This window comes from Chanos chanos, chromosome 12 (assembly GCF_902362185.1).
Source record: "Chanos chanos chromosome 12, fChaCha1.1, whole genome shotgun sequence".
In the NCBI taxonomy this organism is placed as follows: domain Eukaryota; kingdom Metazoa; phylum Chordata; class Actinopteri; order Gonorynchiformes; family Chanidae; genus Chanos; species Chanos chanos.
This window is the reverse complement of record NC_044506.1, coordinates 18,141,951-18,161,166: the sequence shown is the minus strand read 5'-3', so window position 1 is coordinate 18,161,166 and position 19,216 is coordinate 18,141,951. Positions and strand designations below refer to the sequence as shown.

The 19,216-nt window shown below is 44.6% G+C and overlaps 1 protein-coding gene across 1 annotated transcript in view; it reads left to right on the top strand.

Annotated features, from left to right (window-relative positions):
• The window catches only part of csmd3b (CUB and Sushi multiple domains 3b), a 346,791-nt gene that overhangs the window by 308,917 nt on the left and 18,658 nt on the right, over positions 1-19,216 (top strand). The window contains 6 exon segments of the mRNA XM_030788642.1: positions 616-789; positions 1,985-2,170; positions 3,292-3,465; positions 12,944-13,126; positions 14,913-15,089; positions 17,556-17,735. Coding sequence (XP_030644502.1) covers positions 616-789; positions 1,985-2,170; positions 3,292-3,465; positions 12,944-13,126; positions 14,913-15,089; positions 17,556-17,735 — 1,074 coding nt within the window.

The following is a 19,216-nucleotide window of genomic DNA, read 5'->3' as shown; positions in this document are numbered from 1 at the left end:
GGGAAACTGTTACACAGCCCCGTAACGAGACTCCTCCTCCAGGCCCTGGGGTCGGGTTGACCCCTGTGATTCGCTCTCTCTTGTTTGGAGATGGAGATGAAGATATACCCAGTGCAAACAAATCAGATGTGGATCACTTATTAAAACTTCTTTGAACTTGGTGTCATTACATTCAGTCTGAAGGCCTTTAGCCTTTGGGCTCTGTTCCTCTGGCTTCTTTGAATTACCCTGTGGGATTGCATTTATCCTGGATTTTCTTTTTCGCTTTTAATTCAGCTACACTAAAGCACACCAGCCATTGGGATTGTTAGCTGAAAATGAATCAGCCTTTCTTTTTTTTTCTTTTTTTTCACTTGCGTGAATGTAAAACTAGCATCTGTGCTGCTCGTTTTTTGTGTGTGAGTACCTATGAAGAGTTGAATAAGTTTCGCTACTCACTGTAACAACCTGGTTTTGGTACACTGGTGTTGCGTCTGTTGTCAGGCCTGTCACATCATGGTGTTTATGACAAGCTAATACAAGAAACTGTTGATTATTGACTAGTAAAAGTAGAAAAGTTGTCAAGCGCACTCAAAGTTCTTGAAAACACTCTGCACCTCTTCATGTCGTCTTCAGCCATCAGCTGCGGCCACCCCGGCAGCCCCATCTACGGCCGCACCATCGGCAACGGTTTCAACCTGAACGATGTGGTGAGCTTCTCCTGCAACACGGGATACGTGATGGAGGGCCCCTCAAGGGCCCAGTGCCAAGCCAATCGCCAGTGGAGCCAGCCACCTCCAACGTGTAAAGGTGGGGAAAAAAGTTAAGTCTTCTATTCACATGGAGCTTTGTTCTTCCCAACACCTTCCAAACTACTGCAGTGCACTCTGGGTAAGGAGGAGCACCAGATGTGTTTTTTTGTTGTTGTTGGTTTTTTTTTCCTTCAGCATTCCGTTTAACCACATCTGGACACTTGGGTGCTGAAAAGAGAACCAAAAAGATGTTTGCTAAGAGAAGGGAAAGCATAATTATTAACCAGTTAGGGACTCTGTTAGCTGCTTGCGAGTGAGTATTTTGGATGGTAAGGGACAGGTTTGTTTTGAAGACTCACATGTATATGGGATGCAGGATTTTCCCTGGTTTGTGTGCACGTTTTGCTGAGCACATCTGGGCCAGTGTATTTTTGAAGGGGTAGGGTTTCAAATAACACAAACAAAACAACAAAAAAAACCGTGTGTGCATCTCCGGGGTGCCAGGCTTACGGTGTTTCCTTTTGCAGTGAAATATCCTGCATTTGCAGATTAACTTTGTGTGTCAGTGGATGTTCCAACAAGTCAAACATATTTCTACATTTAATTGCTACCTGCGTTAGAAGTTAATTACACCTGGCACATCTTACAACAACACACATGATGTATACATCATTTACAGTAAAATGAGAGACTAACACAAGACTAGAATGGTTTCAGAATAGTGGATTCCAAAACACAGCAGTTGTCAAAAGTACCAAATGCTGACAGCAGCAGTTTTTAAACGTATACTGTAGTCGTGATGCTGGCAATGCTTTAAAAGGACAAATTGTGATACCAAGTCTGGTCACCACATCACACCAAAGATGATGTCTGTCATTCCCTGAATTTCTTCCTACTCATCATTGCCACTGAGTCGCTTGTGTCGCAAAGCATTACTTTTGACAGTTACTTATTTGAAGGACAGTTTTATGTCAACCTGTTCTCACCATCAGTGATACAACCGCCATCCTCACAAACTCTTTGGAAGCAGACAAATTTTCAGAGTACTCTGTATTTCTGAACCAAACTTGGTTTTGTTGTTGATCAGTAAGCTGATCTCTACTCTGGTCGGTCTGCAGTAAGGAGACCACACTTAATTAGGCTTCCCCCATATGTAGCGTGAGGTCACCTGCTACGTAGGCCTGAGAAATAACACGTCTCTTTCTCCGCCTGTCTTTCCCTCGACCTCCCTGTTTCCCTCTTTCTCTACGCAGTGGTCAACTGCTCAGATCCGGGGATCCCTCCCAACTCGATCAGACAGAGCAAGATCGAACACGGCAACTTCACCTTTGGCACCGTGGTTTTTTACGACTGCAACCCTGGCTATTACCTCTTTGGTTCTCCTGTGCTTACCTGCCAACCCACAGGCCAGTGGGACAAACCGCTGCCTGAGTGCATCAGTAAGTTTACCATTGTTTTCTACTTTCCTTCTGTTCAGAGCAAGAACACCTAATCTTGGCAACGGCGGCGTCTTCGCCGCTAATTAGCATCACATCAACATAATTGAGGTGGAATTAGTCGCGTGACCCTTTCTCGGCTGTTTAAGATCAGCGTGGTAATTGAGGGACAGGTGGAACGCTCGGTTTTCGGATTAAACGAATTAGAGATGGCAGGGTTGTCACTGATCCTTTGTTTTATTGAGCGCACATCCTACGAAATGCCCGGATATCTTTTTGGACGAGCCAGCAAGACATCGCTAACGCCAGCTGCGAAAGTCAAAACCACCGCGCACACACACGTTCAACCCACCCTCTCTTGACAAATTCGGTCAGACATATCTGTTTACCCAACCTCCTCCCCAGCCCTCACCCACCCGCCCCCCCAAAAAAGCACTAGCACACACCAACGTTTCGTTAATCTCGAACACAACCCACACTCATGTTTTTATTTGTATTTGGTTAACACTTGGAGACGTACTGGAAAAAGGGGCTGCTTCTGATGCTTAGTCAGTATCCTCTGATGTAATCCCCACAACCTGTGAGAGCAGCCAAGGAGCAAGTGAACCTGGAAACAAGATTGTCAACCATGCTCAAACCCTCTGTGCAAATTGATACATTGGCTTGCATACAGAGATGCTTGACTCATAGGAGAATTTTCATTTCTGCTAAAAACATGTTTTGAGAATCCTTGTTTGAAATTCAATTAAAAAAAAAAAGGAAAAGGAAAAAAAAAAAAAGCTGATGTAGTCCTTTCATCTGTTTGGGAAACCTACGCTCGTACCTCTTTGCCATTTAGTGTGCAAGGTCAAGGAGACACTGCAAAAAAGAAATTTTCTGCCAAGAGCTCATGTCAGCACTCTAGGAAGAATTTACATTAGCAGTGAAATTGAGGAGAACTCATTATTTAAAAGGAAAAACTGAATATTGCATGTGGTAATTCTATATTTGTATAGTCTGTGTTTCTGTTGTGGTCATAATAGGAGGGTAATTAAACAAAATAGTGGCTTTGTTTGTATGTATGTTGTGTACATTGTCAGCTTTACAGTGTTTGTGTGTGTGTGTGTGTGTGTGTGTGTGTTAAGTGGTGGACTGCGGTCATCCAGGATCCCCTCCCAACGGGGAACTGAGTGGGGATAAGTTCACTTTTGGCTCCACGGTGCGTTACAGCTGCAAGGGCGGCCGGCAGCTGAAGGGCGAGTCTTCACGGACCTGCCAGCTCAACGGCCACTGGAGTGCACCCATGCCCTTCTGTTCAGGTAGGACACACACACGCTCGTATATATATATACACACACATACACGCACATATATATGCACACATACACACGCACACACACAAATACACACACACATACACACTGGAGTGCACCCATGCCCTTCTGTTCAGGTAGGACACACACACGCTCATATATATATACACACACATACACGCACATATATATGCACACATACACACGCACACACACAAATACACACACACATACACACTGGAGTGCACCCATGCCCTTCTGTACAGGTAGGACACACACACGCTCATATATATATATATATACACACACATACACGCACACATACACACACACAGGCATACATACACACACACACGCACATATGTATATACACACATACACACACACACACATGCCCCAGTTCAGTCATCTGTTGGTCAGTCTAGCCATCAATGGATCAACCCATTGTTCAATGTTAGAACTTGTTTTTTCGAATCTTCAAAACTAGCAACTGAGCTCAAGACACATATTGAAGTCATGGATTACCAAAAGGGTTTTCATAAAAATCAATTCATAAAAATCAATGATTTTTTTTCTTTTTTCAGCAAATCATACATATCGAAAAAAGGAGGTTACCCAAGTGCATTATTGATTCCATTTTTTAGATTTTCTTTTAGATTTTTAGATTTTCTACACCACCTTTGCTCACGAGTGCTTTTGCTGTGTTTGTTTGTAAGTATAACCTGATTTAAAACATTTTAAGTTTAGAAGAAGCATTTACCAAGTAGCTGTTCTCCCCAAGCGCTTATATTCAGCACACACAATCCCAAAGTAATGAAAATATGTTTGTTCTTGGCTGTACACAAAAAAAGACGATGATTGAAAAAGATGAAGGGTAAGAGAGAAAGAGAGACCTGGGGAATAACTGCATTAATGCAGATAATGTTGGAGATTGTGAGGCGGTTTGGAGCATCAGGAGTTGCTCTCATACAGAGGCGGAGAGTGTATGTGGGACCGTGCGTGTAGTCTTTTCAGCCCTGTGTGGGAACACTAACACTGGCACAGACGTCATCCTGTAACACTGCGTGGATCACACACTTACCCTCCAGCTGCACTGAAGGCAGTGTTCATTTCATAAAGCACTCTCTCTCTCTGTCTGTCTCTCTCTCTCTCTCTCTCTGTGTCTCTCTCTCTCTCACTCTCTCTTTCTCTCTGTCTCTCTGTCTCTCTCTCTCACTCTGTCTGTCTGCCTGTCTCTCTCTCTCTCTCTCTCTCTCTCTCCCAGTCTGCCTGTCTCTTTCTCTCTTTCTCTCTTTCTCTCTCTCTCTCTCTCTCTCTCTCTCTCTCTCACACACACACACTCACACACAAAACACGCACGCACACACACACTTTCTCCTGCAGTGTGTATGTATAACAGCTATATAAATACATTAGAAAGTGGCTGCATGGATGAGAATTGGCGTGTGGCTGTATTTGATTAAGGACAGCCATGGATCCGCTGGGACATTTGCGAGAGAAAAGGGCTTTCATTCTCATGAGGAAGGACGTCATTCTGCCTGTAATTAGGCTCATGCATTTCAGCTCAGCCAACAACACCTTTTTTTCAGCCCGTAATTCACCCGTGGGGTTCCTGAGGGGGTCAGCAATTGTTTCCTGTCTGTTTTATGGAGATGACATGCCATATGCTCTTTCTCTATGTTTCTTCTCTGGGTTTTTTTTTTTTGTTTGTTGGTTTGTTTGTTTGTTTTTTAATGACCTACACTGAAGGTGATTTGTTCTTGCACACTAAAGAAAGCTTCTCTTTCGGTTACACTTGCTTAATCCTGGGGTGACTGAGATGGTTGCTTTTGTTGACTTCAGGGGAAATTTTTAGGCTTTCAGTTGTTACGCTTACAGAAATGACCATATATTTGAGATTCTCTAATGTTGTTGTTTTTTGTTTTTGTTTTGTTTTTTGTTTTGTTTTTTTCCTAAATGGAAAATTGCTGAATCTCTAAATTATAAGAACCAAAGTGGTAAGAAGTCAAAAGACAGCCTAAGTGATTTTGCACTGAGCATGAAAGTGAAAGGTGCACACATTGTACCTCAGCTGTGTTGATAGATTATACATTCCTAAGTAAATTAACAATTAGTACATTAAACAGGCTCAGAGATATCTAAGAGTAAGTATCTGCATGCTTACATGAGGCATTAATAAACATGCTATATTAATGTATGAATTACTTAGATTAATTTACCAATTTTCACAGTCCAATGAGAAAACATAGCAGCCGGTAACCAGTGTGTGTGTGTGTGTGTGTGTGTGTGCGCGTGTGTGTGCGTGTGTGTGCGTGTGTGATTAAGTTTATCCAGAAGTACCAAATGTTCTTGGTACATTAATAGGTCTGCTTCCTTGTGGTGTGGGCAATGGCTCAAATAGAAAGAGTTTACATTACATAAAAGATTTGAAGACAGATCCAGAGGGTTTCTTTTTCACAGAAAAGTGCTTCCTTGATCATTAATTTCTGGGGGGGGGGGGGGGGGTTTGTTCACTGTCATTCTTCATTCAGCACAGTCCTGCTTTTAATTCAGTTTGGCAAATGCAGCCAAAAGTCACATGACTAAAAGTTATAGCTGTGTAGAGGACCAGTCAATCAACTATTATTCAAATACGGACATTTAATGTAAGCCCTCTCCTATCAGTATCATCATCATCCCTCTTTGTTTCCTTCTCTCCCTGTCTCTCTCTCTCTCACACACACACATACATATATAAATGTGTATGCACACCCACAGTTTGCACATTATGCCAGGCCTCAGGCCAGGTACCAAATTACAGGAAAGTAAAAGTGCTGGGGGCTCTTGTTCTGCATGCCACTCTGACAGATCATGGTTCTGCACGCCACTCTGACAGATCATGGTTCTGTACCCCACTCTGACAGATCATGGTTCTGCACCCCACTCTGACAGATCATGGTTCTGCACCCCACCCTGGCAGATCATGGTTCTGCACCCCACCCTGGCAGATCATGGTTCTGCACCCTTCCCTGACAGATCATGCAAGTATAGAGGTCCACAGGTCTTTACGTTTTTCGGCGCCCCGGGAGTCAGAAACAGCGCACAGAACAACAGCCAAAAAACCCCGACCCGGCTGTAAAATTTTCAGAGAGCATTTATCTCTTCAGCTGGTCTTTGTTTAGTGGGTAATAGTATTGACTCAAGGACATACAGTGAATTCAAAGTAGCTATTCCCTATTTGGTAATAGGAAAGAAAGAACTGACGGAGATGCAAGGTCATAAGCAGGCCATTCCAACAATATATAATAAGATTTAAAATATAAAATACATAATGTTATTCGATAAAAAAGAAAAAAAAAGTTAATGTAATGTCACCTAGTTCACCATTTCACAGTAGGATGTCATATTGTCCCTGAACACTTTAGGAGGGGAATTAATGAGGGGGGGGGGGGGGGGGGGGCAAGTGATCTTAAACCATGTGGAAAGTTTGAGTCAGTGGCATTTTCAGTGGCGTTACACGTTCCGGCTCAGCTTCACTGAGTTTGGACATGTTCTCTGCATGGCTTTGAAAGTGTCGTGGCTGGATTTTGTGAATTACCTGTAGCAAGCGCTGGTCAGAGGAGCAGGGGGACTGCTCTCGCTAAAAAAAAAAAACAGACCAATGTCAGAACAATTTAAAATTCTACACGAGTGTGCGCTTATATGTCTTAGAGAATTCGTGCAGGCCCCCGTACAGCAGAGATCTGACTGAAGTGGTCTCTCTGCAGGGTGTAGTCAAAGACTTTTGAAAAAAAAATGTCTGCATAACTCATGTATAATTTGTTACACTCCACAGCGGTATCATGTCGCCTCTTTCTTTTGATATCCTCTCTGGGCAGTCCGTTAGACGCATGAGAATAAACGTCTTTCAGATCATAGTTGTTCTGTCTTTCTTTTGCGATGGCGGAGAACGTTCCAGCCCTATAGCAGGTGGCTGAACTATAGTTGGTTCAAACTACACAACTTTGCCTCGTTTCGTGCAGATTAGTCTCATAATAATGCGTGTCCGGAAAATGCCATTCCGCTCTCTCAAATCGTGATCGTGATGAGTCATTTTATCCATATAAAACAACAGAGCCGTAATATAGAGCATTGCCTCTTAAAGACCATTGAGTCAATGTATTTCTAGGCTGTGGGTTGTGCGTGATATGTGTTGCCATAGCGTTGTCACAGTGGTTTTTGTAAGGCGCCCCATTGGCTGTTCAGATGATTTGATCCCACCTGTTCTTTCTCACGATGTACTGTTTAGGATGACAATGAGTTTCTAACACCGCAGAATTAATCACCGCCATGCTAAAAAAATAAAATTAAATCGGGGAAAAAAAAAAAAAAAACGATCGTGACATTTGATTCGATACCGGTGTTTACATTCATCTGCATGTTTCATTCAGCCCGTGTGAAACGCGACCGGAGGCTGCCTCCTCCGTGAAAGGAAATTTCCGGAAAAGAAAGGCCGCGTTTCTTGCGAGGGCGCGCTGGCTGAGCGTGGAGAGATTGGTTGTAGGATCTGGGATTCACCGGGAGTGCAGTACTGGCTGGGATCCCTGGACCGAGGGTTTGCCTGGTCTCTGGTGCATGTTTTGATAAGAGAGCATATTTTGTACGTGTTTATTATACGCATAAGCTAGCTTTATCAGAGTAGTTGCTGATATATTGATGAAAGGCAGTGAGTTGCTGGACGAGGTAATGTCTCATTGGACGCTCTGATTCTGTGACTCTTTCTACAGTAGGGGTTTTCTCGGTTAAGATGGCAGATGGTGTGTGTTTCTGGCAGGATGCATTTGCTGGGGCTAGTCTGTTTCCTCTCTTCATTAGACTAATCAGCTCTGCCCCACATTCAGGCCCATAGCCTCTGTCCCAGTCACACACTGACACACCGCACAGGAATCCACTCTCCTCACCCCAGATGTCAGACAGATACAGAGAATGTGGTCAAAACCCACACACAATAACACACACACAGAAACGCGCACTCACAAACACACACGCGCACACACACACACACACAGACATGCGCGTGCACACACGCGTACATTGTATGCTAGATTCTGGAGACCTTCAGTTGACTTCCATTATTACAAAGGTAAGGAATAATAACCTAAGCTTAACCGTAACTAAAAAGCACGTTTACACATTTAGTTGTACCAGAACAGCAATATCTTTCATATATAAAAAAAAGCTCCTATGCATTTTTTTTAACGAGTGGGAATCATGATTTTGAGCTCAGTTTTTACAAGGCATCCCCTGTAGGATAGTGTGCTTCAGTAAAGTGTCCTTCAAAGTTCTCAAAAAAAAAAGATACATAAAAATTTGCATGCACTCACACGAACACACACACACACATTTATGCGAACATACAAGAGCAGATACATAATAGGACAAACACAAACACACACACACACGCACACACACACAGTGTGTTCACCTGCTGGCTGTTCATCCATTAAACCTTCATTAAGTGTCCATGACCCATAAAGAGAAAAATGCAGACACCAGCTCCAACCAGTATCACTGAACACACTCCCAATTCTCCATCCACGCTCTGACCCAGAAAGAGCCAGTCCCCAACACTCTCTCTCTCTCTCTCTCTCTCTCTTTCTCTCTCTCTCTCTCACTCAGGGCCACTGGTGAGTCTCTTGTTTTCCCCTCTATAATTTGCTACCCCTAGGGATTTGTGGGTTTCCTGGCACAAATTTAGACCAAGACAAGTTTAGCTCCCTCTCCTGTGTGCTACATCATCTCTCAGCTGCCGCACCTTGGAACAAGCAAGGGCGAGGTGTATGTGTGTGTGTGTGTGTATGTGTGTGTTAGTGTGTGAGAGAGAGAGAGAGAGATGTGTGTATATGTGTATGTATGTTACTATTTCCAAACCTCCGTCATTTTTTCGTGTACTAGAAGTCTGACTCTACTGTTCTCTCAGCTCCTAATACATACTCCAGTTAGAGAGGGCAAGCCAATGATATCATCCTCAGCCGCCCGGGCCCCGCCGTGTAAAGAGGTTTGATTCCTTTATGACTGGACATGACCTAAATTGACCTCCGTGTCATACTGGGAACACAGTAATTCACAGTCCGCTCCCAAACATCCAGCGTCCCAATTAGTGAGACTGTGACTATGAGTTACTCATTAAAAGCGCTTATGTCCAGCTGCCCCATCCTCCGTTTCTCCACATTCACACCTGCAGCCCAATTAGCTGAGCTGCCACAGAATCAGAGTGCCAGGATCCAGGGACGGGCCGTGCAGCTGGGAGAGCTTGTTAGATGGCAAAGACGCTGCGCTACTGCAGGCCAGAACGACTTGGAGCTGGCGTAAATAAACACATGCTCCTAACGGGTCAGAACCGCAGGTTCCTTTTTAGTGTCGTTTTTTCGTTTGTTTGTTTGTTTGTTTTTAGCGGCCCAAACAACTGACAGTATGAAATCTCATAATAAGGCTGTGTTAGTGATTAAAGAAGCTTCAGTTATTTTTCTTTTTTCCCTTTTCTTTTACAAATATTTTTATGTTAATATAAAGATATACTCCTACGACAGACTCGACCTCGATTTAGCCGACAGATTCCTACAACGTGGTTTCTCGGATGATAATATGTCCCTGTGTTTTTTTTTATTCATTTATTTATTTGTTTATTTATTCATTCATTCATTCATTTATTTTTCATTTATTTACCAAACTGACAGTTTGTAACACCTGTGCTGACAACCTGTTTTGACAACAGCTGACAACTTGGGGTTTTTTGTTGTTGTTGTTGTTGTTGTTGTTGTTTTTTTGTTTGTTTGTTTGGGGGGTTTTTTAGAGGGTTAAAAGGAAACATGTTTACGTAGCCCTGGCTGGATAAGACATATCTTCAGTGCTGTGTACTGCGTGTCAGGGAGTGGAGTCAGACCCTTAACAGAATCTGGAGCAGAGAGTGACAGCTAAGTCCAATATTTCATCCTGACCCCAGTGTGTTAAATCAGCCCTGAACACTCAGACCCCCTCTGCTGCTGTTGATCAATAATCCATTTTGAGTCATGAGAGCTATCTTAGAGTATTTCTCTTCAGCCTCCCATTTTCCCCCTGGCTCTCACTATCTCACTCCCTCCTTCAAAGCCGGCCATGGAGAGAAAAAAAAGGGGGGGGGTTGTTGTTGTTGTTGTTTGTTTGTTTTAAACAAACACATTTAAACAAGAAGACAGAACAGGACATTGTTTGGGCACATTTTTTATTTGTTAGTCCTGCGTGTGTCGTCGTGTTTTGACAAATTGGGCGAAATTATTCAAAAGTTTAGAAACATTCGTGTGAAGTAAACTTTTGTGTGAGGACGGAAGACAACGATGACTTTTGTCTGAAGACGACGACCTCGTGCGTTTTTCTTTGCGTCGTGTTCCGTGCAGGTGACTTTGCTTTAGCTTCAGACATGGCAGTGTATTACTGCACCTCCTTCCTTCTCCTCTCCTCTCCTCCCTCCCTCCCTCCCTCCGTGCGTGGTGGTCTCAGACCTGCCACTGCGGATGAGTGTACGTGCAGCGGTGGAGAGCAGAGACGGGCACGTCCCCTCCCTCTGCCCTTGAAGTGCCGCTTGGTCAGCACAATCTCTCTGACGGAGCACACTCCTGGGAGAGCAAACGGCCACACACGCACGCACGCACGCACACGCACACATACACGCACACATACACACACACATGCACGCGCAGCACGCACACGCACACACGCACGCACACGCACGCACATGCTCACACATACACACACTCACACACATACACACATACACGCATGCACATGCATACACACACACACACACACACACACAGTCACACACACATACGCACACACACACACACACTCACACATGCATGCACTCACACACACATACGCACATGCATACACACATGCAGGCACGCATACTCACACTCACACACACACACTCAGGCACGCACACATGCAAACTAGCACCACCCACACCCTTCACTATCCCCAGGGCGCTACCAGTATGAAGGAAGAACAAAGATGGAACATCATACACACACACACACACACACACATATCAAACACACACACACACACACACACACGTTAACTACTGTAGCCTGAAAAATGCTCAGTCACATCGTCACCTGCGTCTTATCTGAAGTTATTATTGCATCTTAAGAAAAGTTGGTGCAAGTTTGCTTTGTTCTGTCCTATTGTACCTTAAAGACGCACGTCTCCAGAGAGACAGAATGATGTGAGAATGCACACATCACACTCTCCTGCTGATTGGTCATCACACCTCCATACATCTTCTCTGCCTTGCCCCAGGTAGTGTCTATATGATGTATAGGACATGATGTATGTGTATGTGTGTGTGTGTGTGTATGTGTGGGTAGACTAGCGGTGCAGTGAGTGCACTAGCGTGTTTAAAATGTAAAGTGAAGAGTCTGCTGGCTCTTTAATACCCAGGGAACTTCACTGTGTCCCCCGAGACTGACAGCTATCTGCCTACATGCTTCTCCCTGCTCCGCAACTGCTCTTATACACTGCAGATATCCTCTCTCTCTCTCTCTCTCTCTCTCTCTCTCTCTCTTTCTCTCTGTCCTCTCATTGTTCGGCTTTCTTAAATAAATGACTAATTTACGGCGCTTAGAGCTCTCCCAACTCCTCTTTCCTCAGGAGGGTCATTTTCTCACGTTTACTTGCCCAGAGTACAGGGCTGATTTCGATACAGGTGTCTGAATGTCCAGGATACGGGGGATTTCCGTGCCACATAACAGGCCCCGCTGACTCCCAGCAGACCCTGAAAGCGACGTTATTTGTCTTGATACTGTTTGCCGTCCACCCTGTTATGAAGCAATATGATACTTGTTTTCCCTCAGCATCCGCAGTCACGCCATGAAGTTTTGTGTAGTCACCTCTACCGGCTAGGACAATCATTGATCTCCGCGTCTGTTATTTCGGTTGAGGTTTTTGAGTGTCGTCCTCTGGGCGTGAGCGAATCTCTGCGGTAGACGGAACTTAGTTTGGAGGAAAAGTTTTTCACAGCGTGTTACCAAGGCTCAGCTATGTGGAATCCCTGCCTTACCCATCAGCAATATTAGTTTCCTGGGAGCTTGAAGCAGAATCTTAAATGTATTGAAAAAAAGGGGTGTATATATATATATATATATATATACATACACTCACTTTTTTTTAAATCTAAGATAAAATATCTTGTTTTTTCTTTTCAGTTGTGCAGCCAGACTGTACTCAGAGTTTGGAAACACAGAACAGCAGAGACATTTTTCTTGGTTCATTCAACTCATGTATGCGTTGCCGTCTTTCGCTGATGATTCACATGCCGACTTAACCTTTTCATCTCGTCCTTTCTCTTTTTTTCCTTCGTTTCCCTTTCTTTCACGCCTTTACCTTGAAACCTTCTTTGTCTTCTACTTTCTCACTGTACTTTTGCCTCTCTCATCTCTCTCTCTCTCTCTCTCTCTCTCTCTCTCTGTATCTCTCCCCCACCCAGGTGATTCTTCCGGAACATGCGGGGACCCAGGCACTCCTTCTCATGGCAGTAGGGAGGAGAGCGACTTCCGTGTCCGCAGTAAAGTTCACTTCAGCTGTTCCACGGGCTACACGCTTTTTGGCTCGGCTGAGAGAATGTGCCTCCCCAACGGCACCTGGTCTGGAACCCAGCCCTCCTGCAAACGTAAGGCCCCTTTCAGCTCTCTGACCTCGCAACACGCCCATAAACAAACAAACGTACGAACAAACAACCAGACTCCTGCCAACGTAAAGGCCCCTTTCAGCTCCATATCCTCAGAACCCGCCCTTGGACAAAGAAACAAACGATCGAGCAAACAAACTCGTGCAAAAGTAAGGCCTCTTTCAGCTCTGCAACCTCACAACACCCACTTAAACAAACAAACAAACAAAAAAACGCAAACTTAAGACTCCTTTCAGCTCTGTGACCTCACAACACGTCCTTAAACACACAAATAAACCATCAAACAAGCACCTCTGAAAAAAAAGCTCCAAATTTCACCAAAGACAAAATCGAGGTTTTGGGTTGTGAGTCTGATTGCTCTAACGGGTCATTTGAAATCGGTATGCGGGAATAAACTTGGCGGCTGAGAGATTTTGGGCACGAGTGTGGTACTGACCTTCACTTTCCTCTTACGCTGTAACGAACACGGAGTGGTCTCACAGCTTCTTCACTAGCGTCTGCCACATCGAGAACCTTAACAGTCGAGCTCCATCTCACCCCTCATCTATGTGTGTCTCTTTGTTTGGGAGAAAATGTCATCAGCTGAGCTGTAGCACACAGTCAGACTTTTGGTTTGGTTTTTGTTTGTTTTTTTGTTTTTTTCTTTTGAAGCAGTTATCTTAAGACTTCCACTCTTTGTTGAAAATAAATCATCAAGAGTTCATGTCAGCCATTCATCAGTGGAGCAGTAACCACCCGTTAATTGTTATCTGGGGAATGTATCTCTTCCCACTCCTCCATTCCACTCACTCACTCACTCACTCCGTCCACCTTTTTCACAGAGCCAAATTGGTCCTCCGGACAGTGCCAGCAGCCCTCTTCTGTCCCATGGTACATTGCTCAAACTCTCTCTGCCTGGTCAAGTGAAAAAGAGCAACCACAAAGGGCAAAAAGGAAGGGGAGGGGGGGTTGCAGGCTTGTTTTTTTTTTGTTTTGTTTTGTTTGTTTTTTTTTAAGGAAAAAAACAAGTGACAGAACCGTTGTTCTTTTCTCCACGCGGACCAAACTAATGGTGTCTCTCCACCTTGACTCTCCTCCCCGCGGAGGCCCCACGGGCTGTGACACCCCCTCTCTACCTCCTCATTGTGTTGTTATCGTTTCCTGAGAGGTAGCAATTGGCGACATGGAAGTCGGTACAGTGTGTGTATGTGTGTGTGTGTGTGTGTGTGTGTGTGTGTAATTTGAGGGGGGAAAATGGTGTCATCGAAAAGCTGACAGGCCCCAGAGGGATGCTGGATGGTCATTCATGGGGAAGACAAAGGGGAGTTGTTGGAGGGCGACAGAGGGGGCTCTGTCATGTCTCTAATAAGGCAGACCCCAGCCAAGCAGATTGGCCACTCATCTCCTCCAAGCAGCCAGCAGTTTGGCTCAGCAGTTACGGTGGATTTACAGATGGTTCACCTGCCCACCCCCAGGGATGTGACGTCTCGGAGGACTTGGGTTGATCTCTTCTTCTTCCCTCCTCTCTCTCTCTCTCTCTCTCTCTCTCTCTCTGTCTGGCTGTCTCTCTGTCACAGTGTCAGACTCATTTACAGTGATTCCTATATCTGTCTCATGACTGCCAGGCATCTTTACCCTCTGAATGTCCCTCTGTTAAATCTTCTAATGGATGAATGGATGTTTATTGCCATTATTTCCAAGAGACATAATATACAGCCATACAATACCCTGTTTTTATTTATTTCAATTTTTTTAACGTTTTTTTTTTTTTTTTCCCCATTTGATGCAGCGGTCCAGTGTGGAAACCCCGGGACGCCCAGTAACGGGCGCGTGTTCCGTCTGGACGGGACCACGTTCTCTCACTCCGTCATCTACTCCTGCATGGAGGGCTACATACTTACCGGCTCCACCACGCGACAGTGCCAAGCTAACGGCACCTGGTCTGGTAGCGCGCCCAACTGCACCAGTGAGTACCGCACGAGGAGGGTTTTAAAAGATTCTGACGCGTGGGATTTACGCGAACACCCCTTGGTGCAGATAGAATACTCAGATGTGATCTTTTAGTCAGGCTGACGGGGTTGAGGACACCGCAGCTTTTGGTGGCGGACGGCGGTTCTGTCGGAGGACACGTTACGAGTGCAGTAACCGTGAGTTGTCAAGTCCTAACCGGTCTTGTCGCGCGGAGTTATGAAACGCGACAGTTTACCCGTAGGGTTATGTAGGCCGTTAGTGAGCTTCGCACAGAGGTTGCATCAGCACACAGGGGGTCATGACATGTCTTCTCAAGCATAAAGACTAGCTCGTGACAAGCCTGTGGTGAACTGTTTGAATAAAGCATTATCACGCCTTTTTTTTTTTTTTTTTTATTGGTCCATCAGAAGTCAAGCGCTATGGAGGCGGGGTTGAGTAGTCCTCTCTGATTGGTAGAGAAGATGTCAATTGAGAGGAGCGAAGAGTACCCCTGGAATAAGTTCGTCCGTAAAAAGATGGAGGGCAAGTTTCGAGTGCAATGCGTTGTTGAGGCAAACCCTGCCGGACGAAAGTGGCGAGAGATTTGAAATTTTGGTCCTCGGAGAGGTAGTTTGAGGTCAGAGACAGAGAAAAGACAGAGGAAGAGAGAAGTAAGGTCAGAAGAGTTCACTCCTCCGGGTTGAGCTAGATAAAAAAAAAAAAAAAAATCAATACTCTCAGTCCCTCGGCGTACAAACTTAGATCACCATACTTTCCTTTTTTTTTGGGGGTCAACAGACTATCTTCTTTAAGGCAAGAGGAGGCTATTTGATTCAAATCTGTACCCAGGGCAGATTAGACTTAGCTCTTAAGCTCCAGGCTAAGGATTCCACCTCCACTCGTTTAATGTGTGTTTGTCAGGAGGTCTTTTTTTGTCAAATTCATTTCAGCGGTGATGGGACAGAACGAAGTGAAAACCTTTCACAGTGTAGCTTATCTATAAGTGAAGCACTGCTCTTTGTCCAATTCATATTTAAAGTACTGACGCTGTCCCGATTCACACAACAGGCTCGTTTTTTTTGGACTGGGCCTGATCACAGAATCAGAACTACGCAGCTTGGTTTTGCAAAGCGTGTACCCGGTCAGTCTCCTCCTTCTAGTCCATTCACAGGGGCGGTTCAGGAGACCAGAGACTATAGGATGCCATAGTACCAAGACGAGGTTTATCAACTGAAACCCTTGTTTATTCTAGATTCAGAACAAAATATAGAGCACAGTTTAAATATTACTTGTGTTTGTTTATGATTTTGGGTACGGTCAGTAATAAAGTTAGATCCGTTACTCTGAATAATTAACTTAGTGCTATATGGTTTGGCCCCCTAGCATGAAGTTAACATGGCTGTTTCCTCGTAAAGCCTGCTCTGATGGGTTGAACTGGTCGTGTGTGATTGTGGAGCTGGTCAGGGTGAAGTAATCCATGGCTCTGTCCAAGGAAAAGCATCACGTTCCCATTTTTTGGTTTAAGCCATTCCTCATGGACGTTGGGTATATTTATGAGTGCACCAGATGATGGATTCCAAATAATCATTTTCAAATGTTTTTTTTTTTTTTTGGCGCGGTGACACAAAATGGATGTGAGAGGCAGGGACAGAGAATAAGTAATGTTGTCACATAAATCAGGTGAAGAATTTTTCGTTGGCGATCTGGGAGATAATTAAATAAATACGAGAATGAAATAAGTTCGGTGGGTTGTTTCTTTCCCTTTTTTTTCTCATCTCCTACCAACTTCAATTGGATTCCAATTCACTCTCTTTCTCTCTCTCTCCCTCTCTCTCTCTCTCTGTCTCTCTCTCTCCCTCTCTCTCTCTTCCTCTAATATCCTTTACGCCCCCCCCCCCCCGCCCCACCTCACCACCAACCCCCATCCCCCACCACCAATACCACCAACCCCCAACCCCCCGTAAGTACATTGCAAGACATGGTAATTGTAAAAGATCCTCAGGATTGATTACTGAAGCAAAACATCAGGGATCCCGTATGAGAAGAGGCTACGGCTGGCTTACCGCTGCTGGTCCGTGCTCATAATCGTTAGATCCATCACTCTGAATAAAAGAGTCAAAGGTCGCTGAGACATCTCTGCTGCGGCATAAACAGGCTGTTTCAGAGGAGCAGCCGAAAGTGGCTTCCCGCGGGGTCTGTTTCCACAGCTCCAGTCCCATTCCGCCGGGCCACAAAAGCTGTAAATTTGCTGTTACGTTTTGCGAAATTACACCAAATTCAGATCGAATAGGGGAAAACGCCAGCCCTATATTGAGGGATTTAAGGTCTTGAACTCAGATTTAACTTCGAGAAGATACACTGGTCTACTTTCTCAATGCCAGCAGCTTGAGGTCACTCAAAATATCTGTAAGCATGAGTTATTCCCTGCTCCGTGAGATCCGACGCAGACTTGAGTGTTGACGCGTTCACTTTTTCTTTGCAGTGATCAACTGTGGCAACCCAGGTGTGCCTGCGAACGGGATCAGGTACGGCGAGGACTTCACCATCAGCCAGAACGTGACTTTTGTCTGCCAGCCCGGATACACCACGGAGACCGACACCTCCCCTGTTCGCACCTGCACTGGGAACGGCACCTGGAGCGGCCCGGTACCCTTCTGCAAAGGTAAAGCTCGCACTGAACGCATCCTCTCACTGAGACTGCATTTACACGGCTTTGTGGAAGGGAGGTACCTGGAGAACCGTTTCGAGAACCCTTCTTCATCCACCATCTCGACGTTTCATCATCGTCTGATATCTTGCTTCCAAACGTGTCCATGTTGCAAAATAAAGCCTAAGTAATGAACAGATTTCATTCTTCAAGCGGTTGGCTTGGTTTTTCAGTCAGCAGAAAACCCAAAGGTTCTGATTATGACTGTTTACCTTTCGCTGATGCAAAGCATATGGTCTCCGTTGCCCCTAGCAGCAGCAGCAGTAGGCAAAACACAACAGATGCTGCATCCATACTCTTCACAGACAATGAAGTGAAATGTTTTCTTTCTCTTTTTGTCATGAACTGATAATGAAAAGGACAAGAGAGATACAAACAGATGACTTTTCTTTTTTTGTAAACAATGTTCACCTCCCTCGGAGAACATAGAACAGTAATACAGGGAGCTGGAATAATATCTCGTTGTTTATTAACATGTATGTCCATTTTTCAGAAGTTACATGATTTAATGTGAACAGTCAGGATAACTTTAAAGTCATGTTGTGCTAATGTTCCCTCAGCATTTTGAAAAGAAGCGAACAGTGTTTTTACTGTCGAGGTTAGGAAATAAAAGGCGATCGGTATTACAAAAATTATATAACAGCAAATCCGACTCTGTTTTATGTTTACTGCTGATGGCTCAATTGCAGAGAACACTAGAAAAATTATTCAGTTTCATTTATTTGTTCATTTATTTATAAATTAAAAATGTAGTTGCCCATCAACAAATGGTGTTTTCACACTGCAGCCAACAATCCTGTTCTTTTGTTTTTTTGTTCTTGGTTTTTCGTTTGTTTTTTTTGTTTTATTAACCTCATTTTTTTTTGTCTTATTTTAACGCTCTTATTTTTGCCCCGTAGCTAAATTGCTATCGCTGTCTCTCCACCTCTGCCCTGCGCAGTGTTTGTTCTAATTAATTTCAAAAGGGACGAAATGACTCCCGTCACGTCGGCGGTCTGGCGGCCGAATAGAAATTGAACGCGTCCGCGGTCATTTACATAACAACCGATATGAAATTGAGTCTGCAGTTTTTTTTTTGGTCATCGCTTTCTTGACAGACATAAAGGCACAGGGGGCCCTGAATGTCATTACGCTAAAGTCTTTATGATAGACACAGGTGTCTGGTTTGGGCCCGAAGGGCGGGGGCCGGCCGCTGCCCTGCTGCAGCACGCCGGGTGCATGCATACACCACACAGCTGCTGACGTATTAAAGCTTTGTGCTCTGTCTCCGTGATTCACAGTTTTGCTCCATAAATATGTAAAGCTCTTGTGACACAAAGTGAGTTCAGTTAAAAATGTAACAAAACAAGGCTTCCAAATCCAAAAAAGCGAGTGTGTGTGTGTGTGTCTGTGTGTGTGTGTGTGTCTGTGTGTGCGTGTGCGTGAGAGGGAGAGAG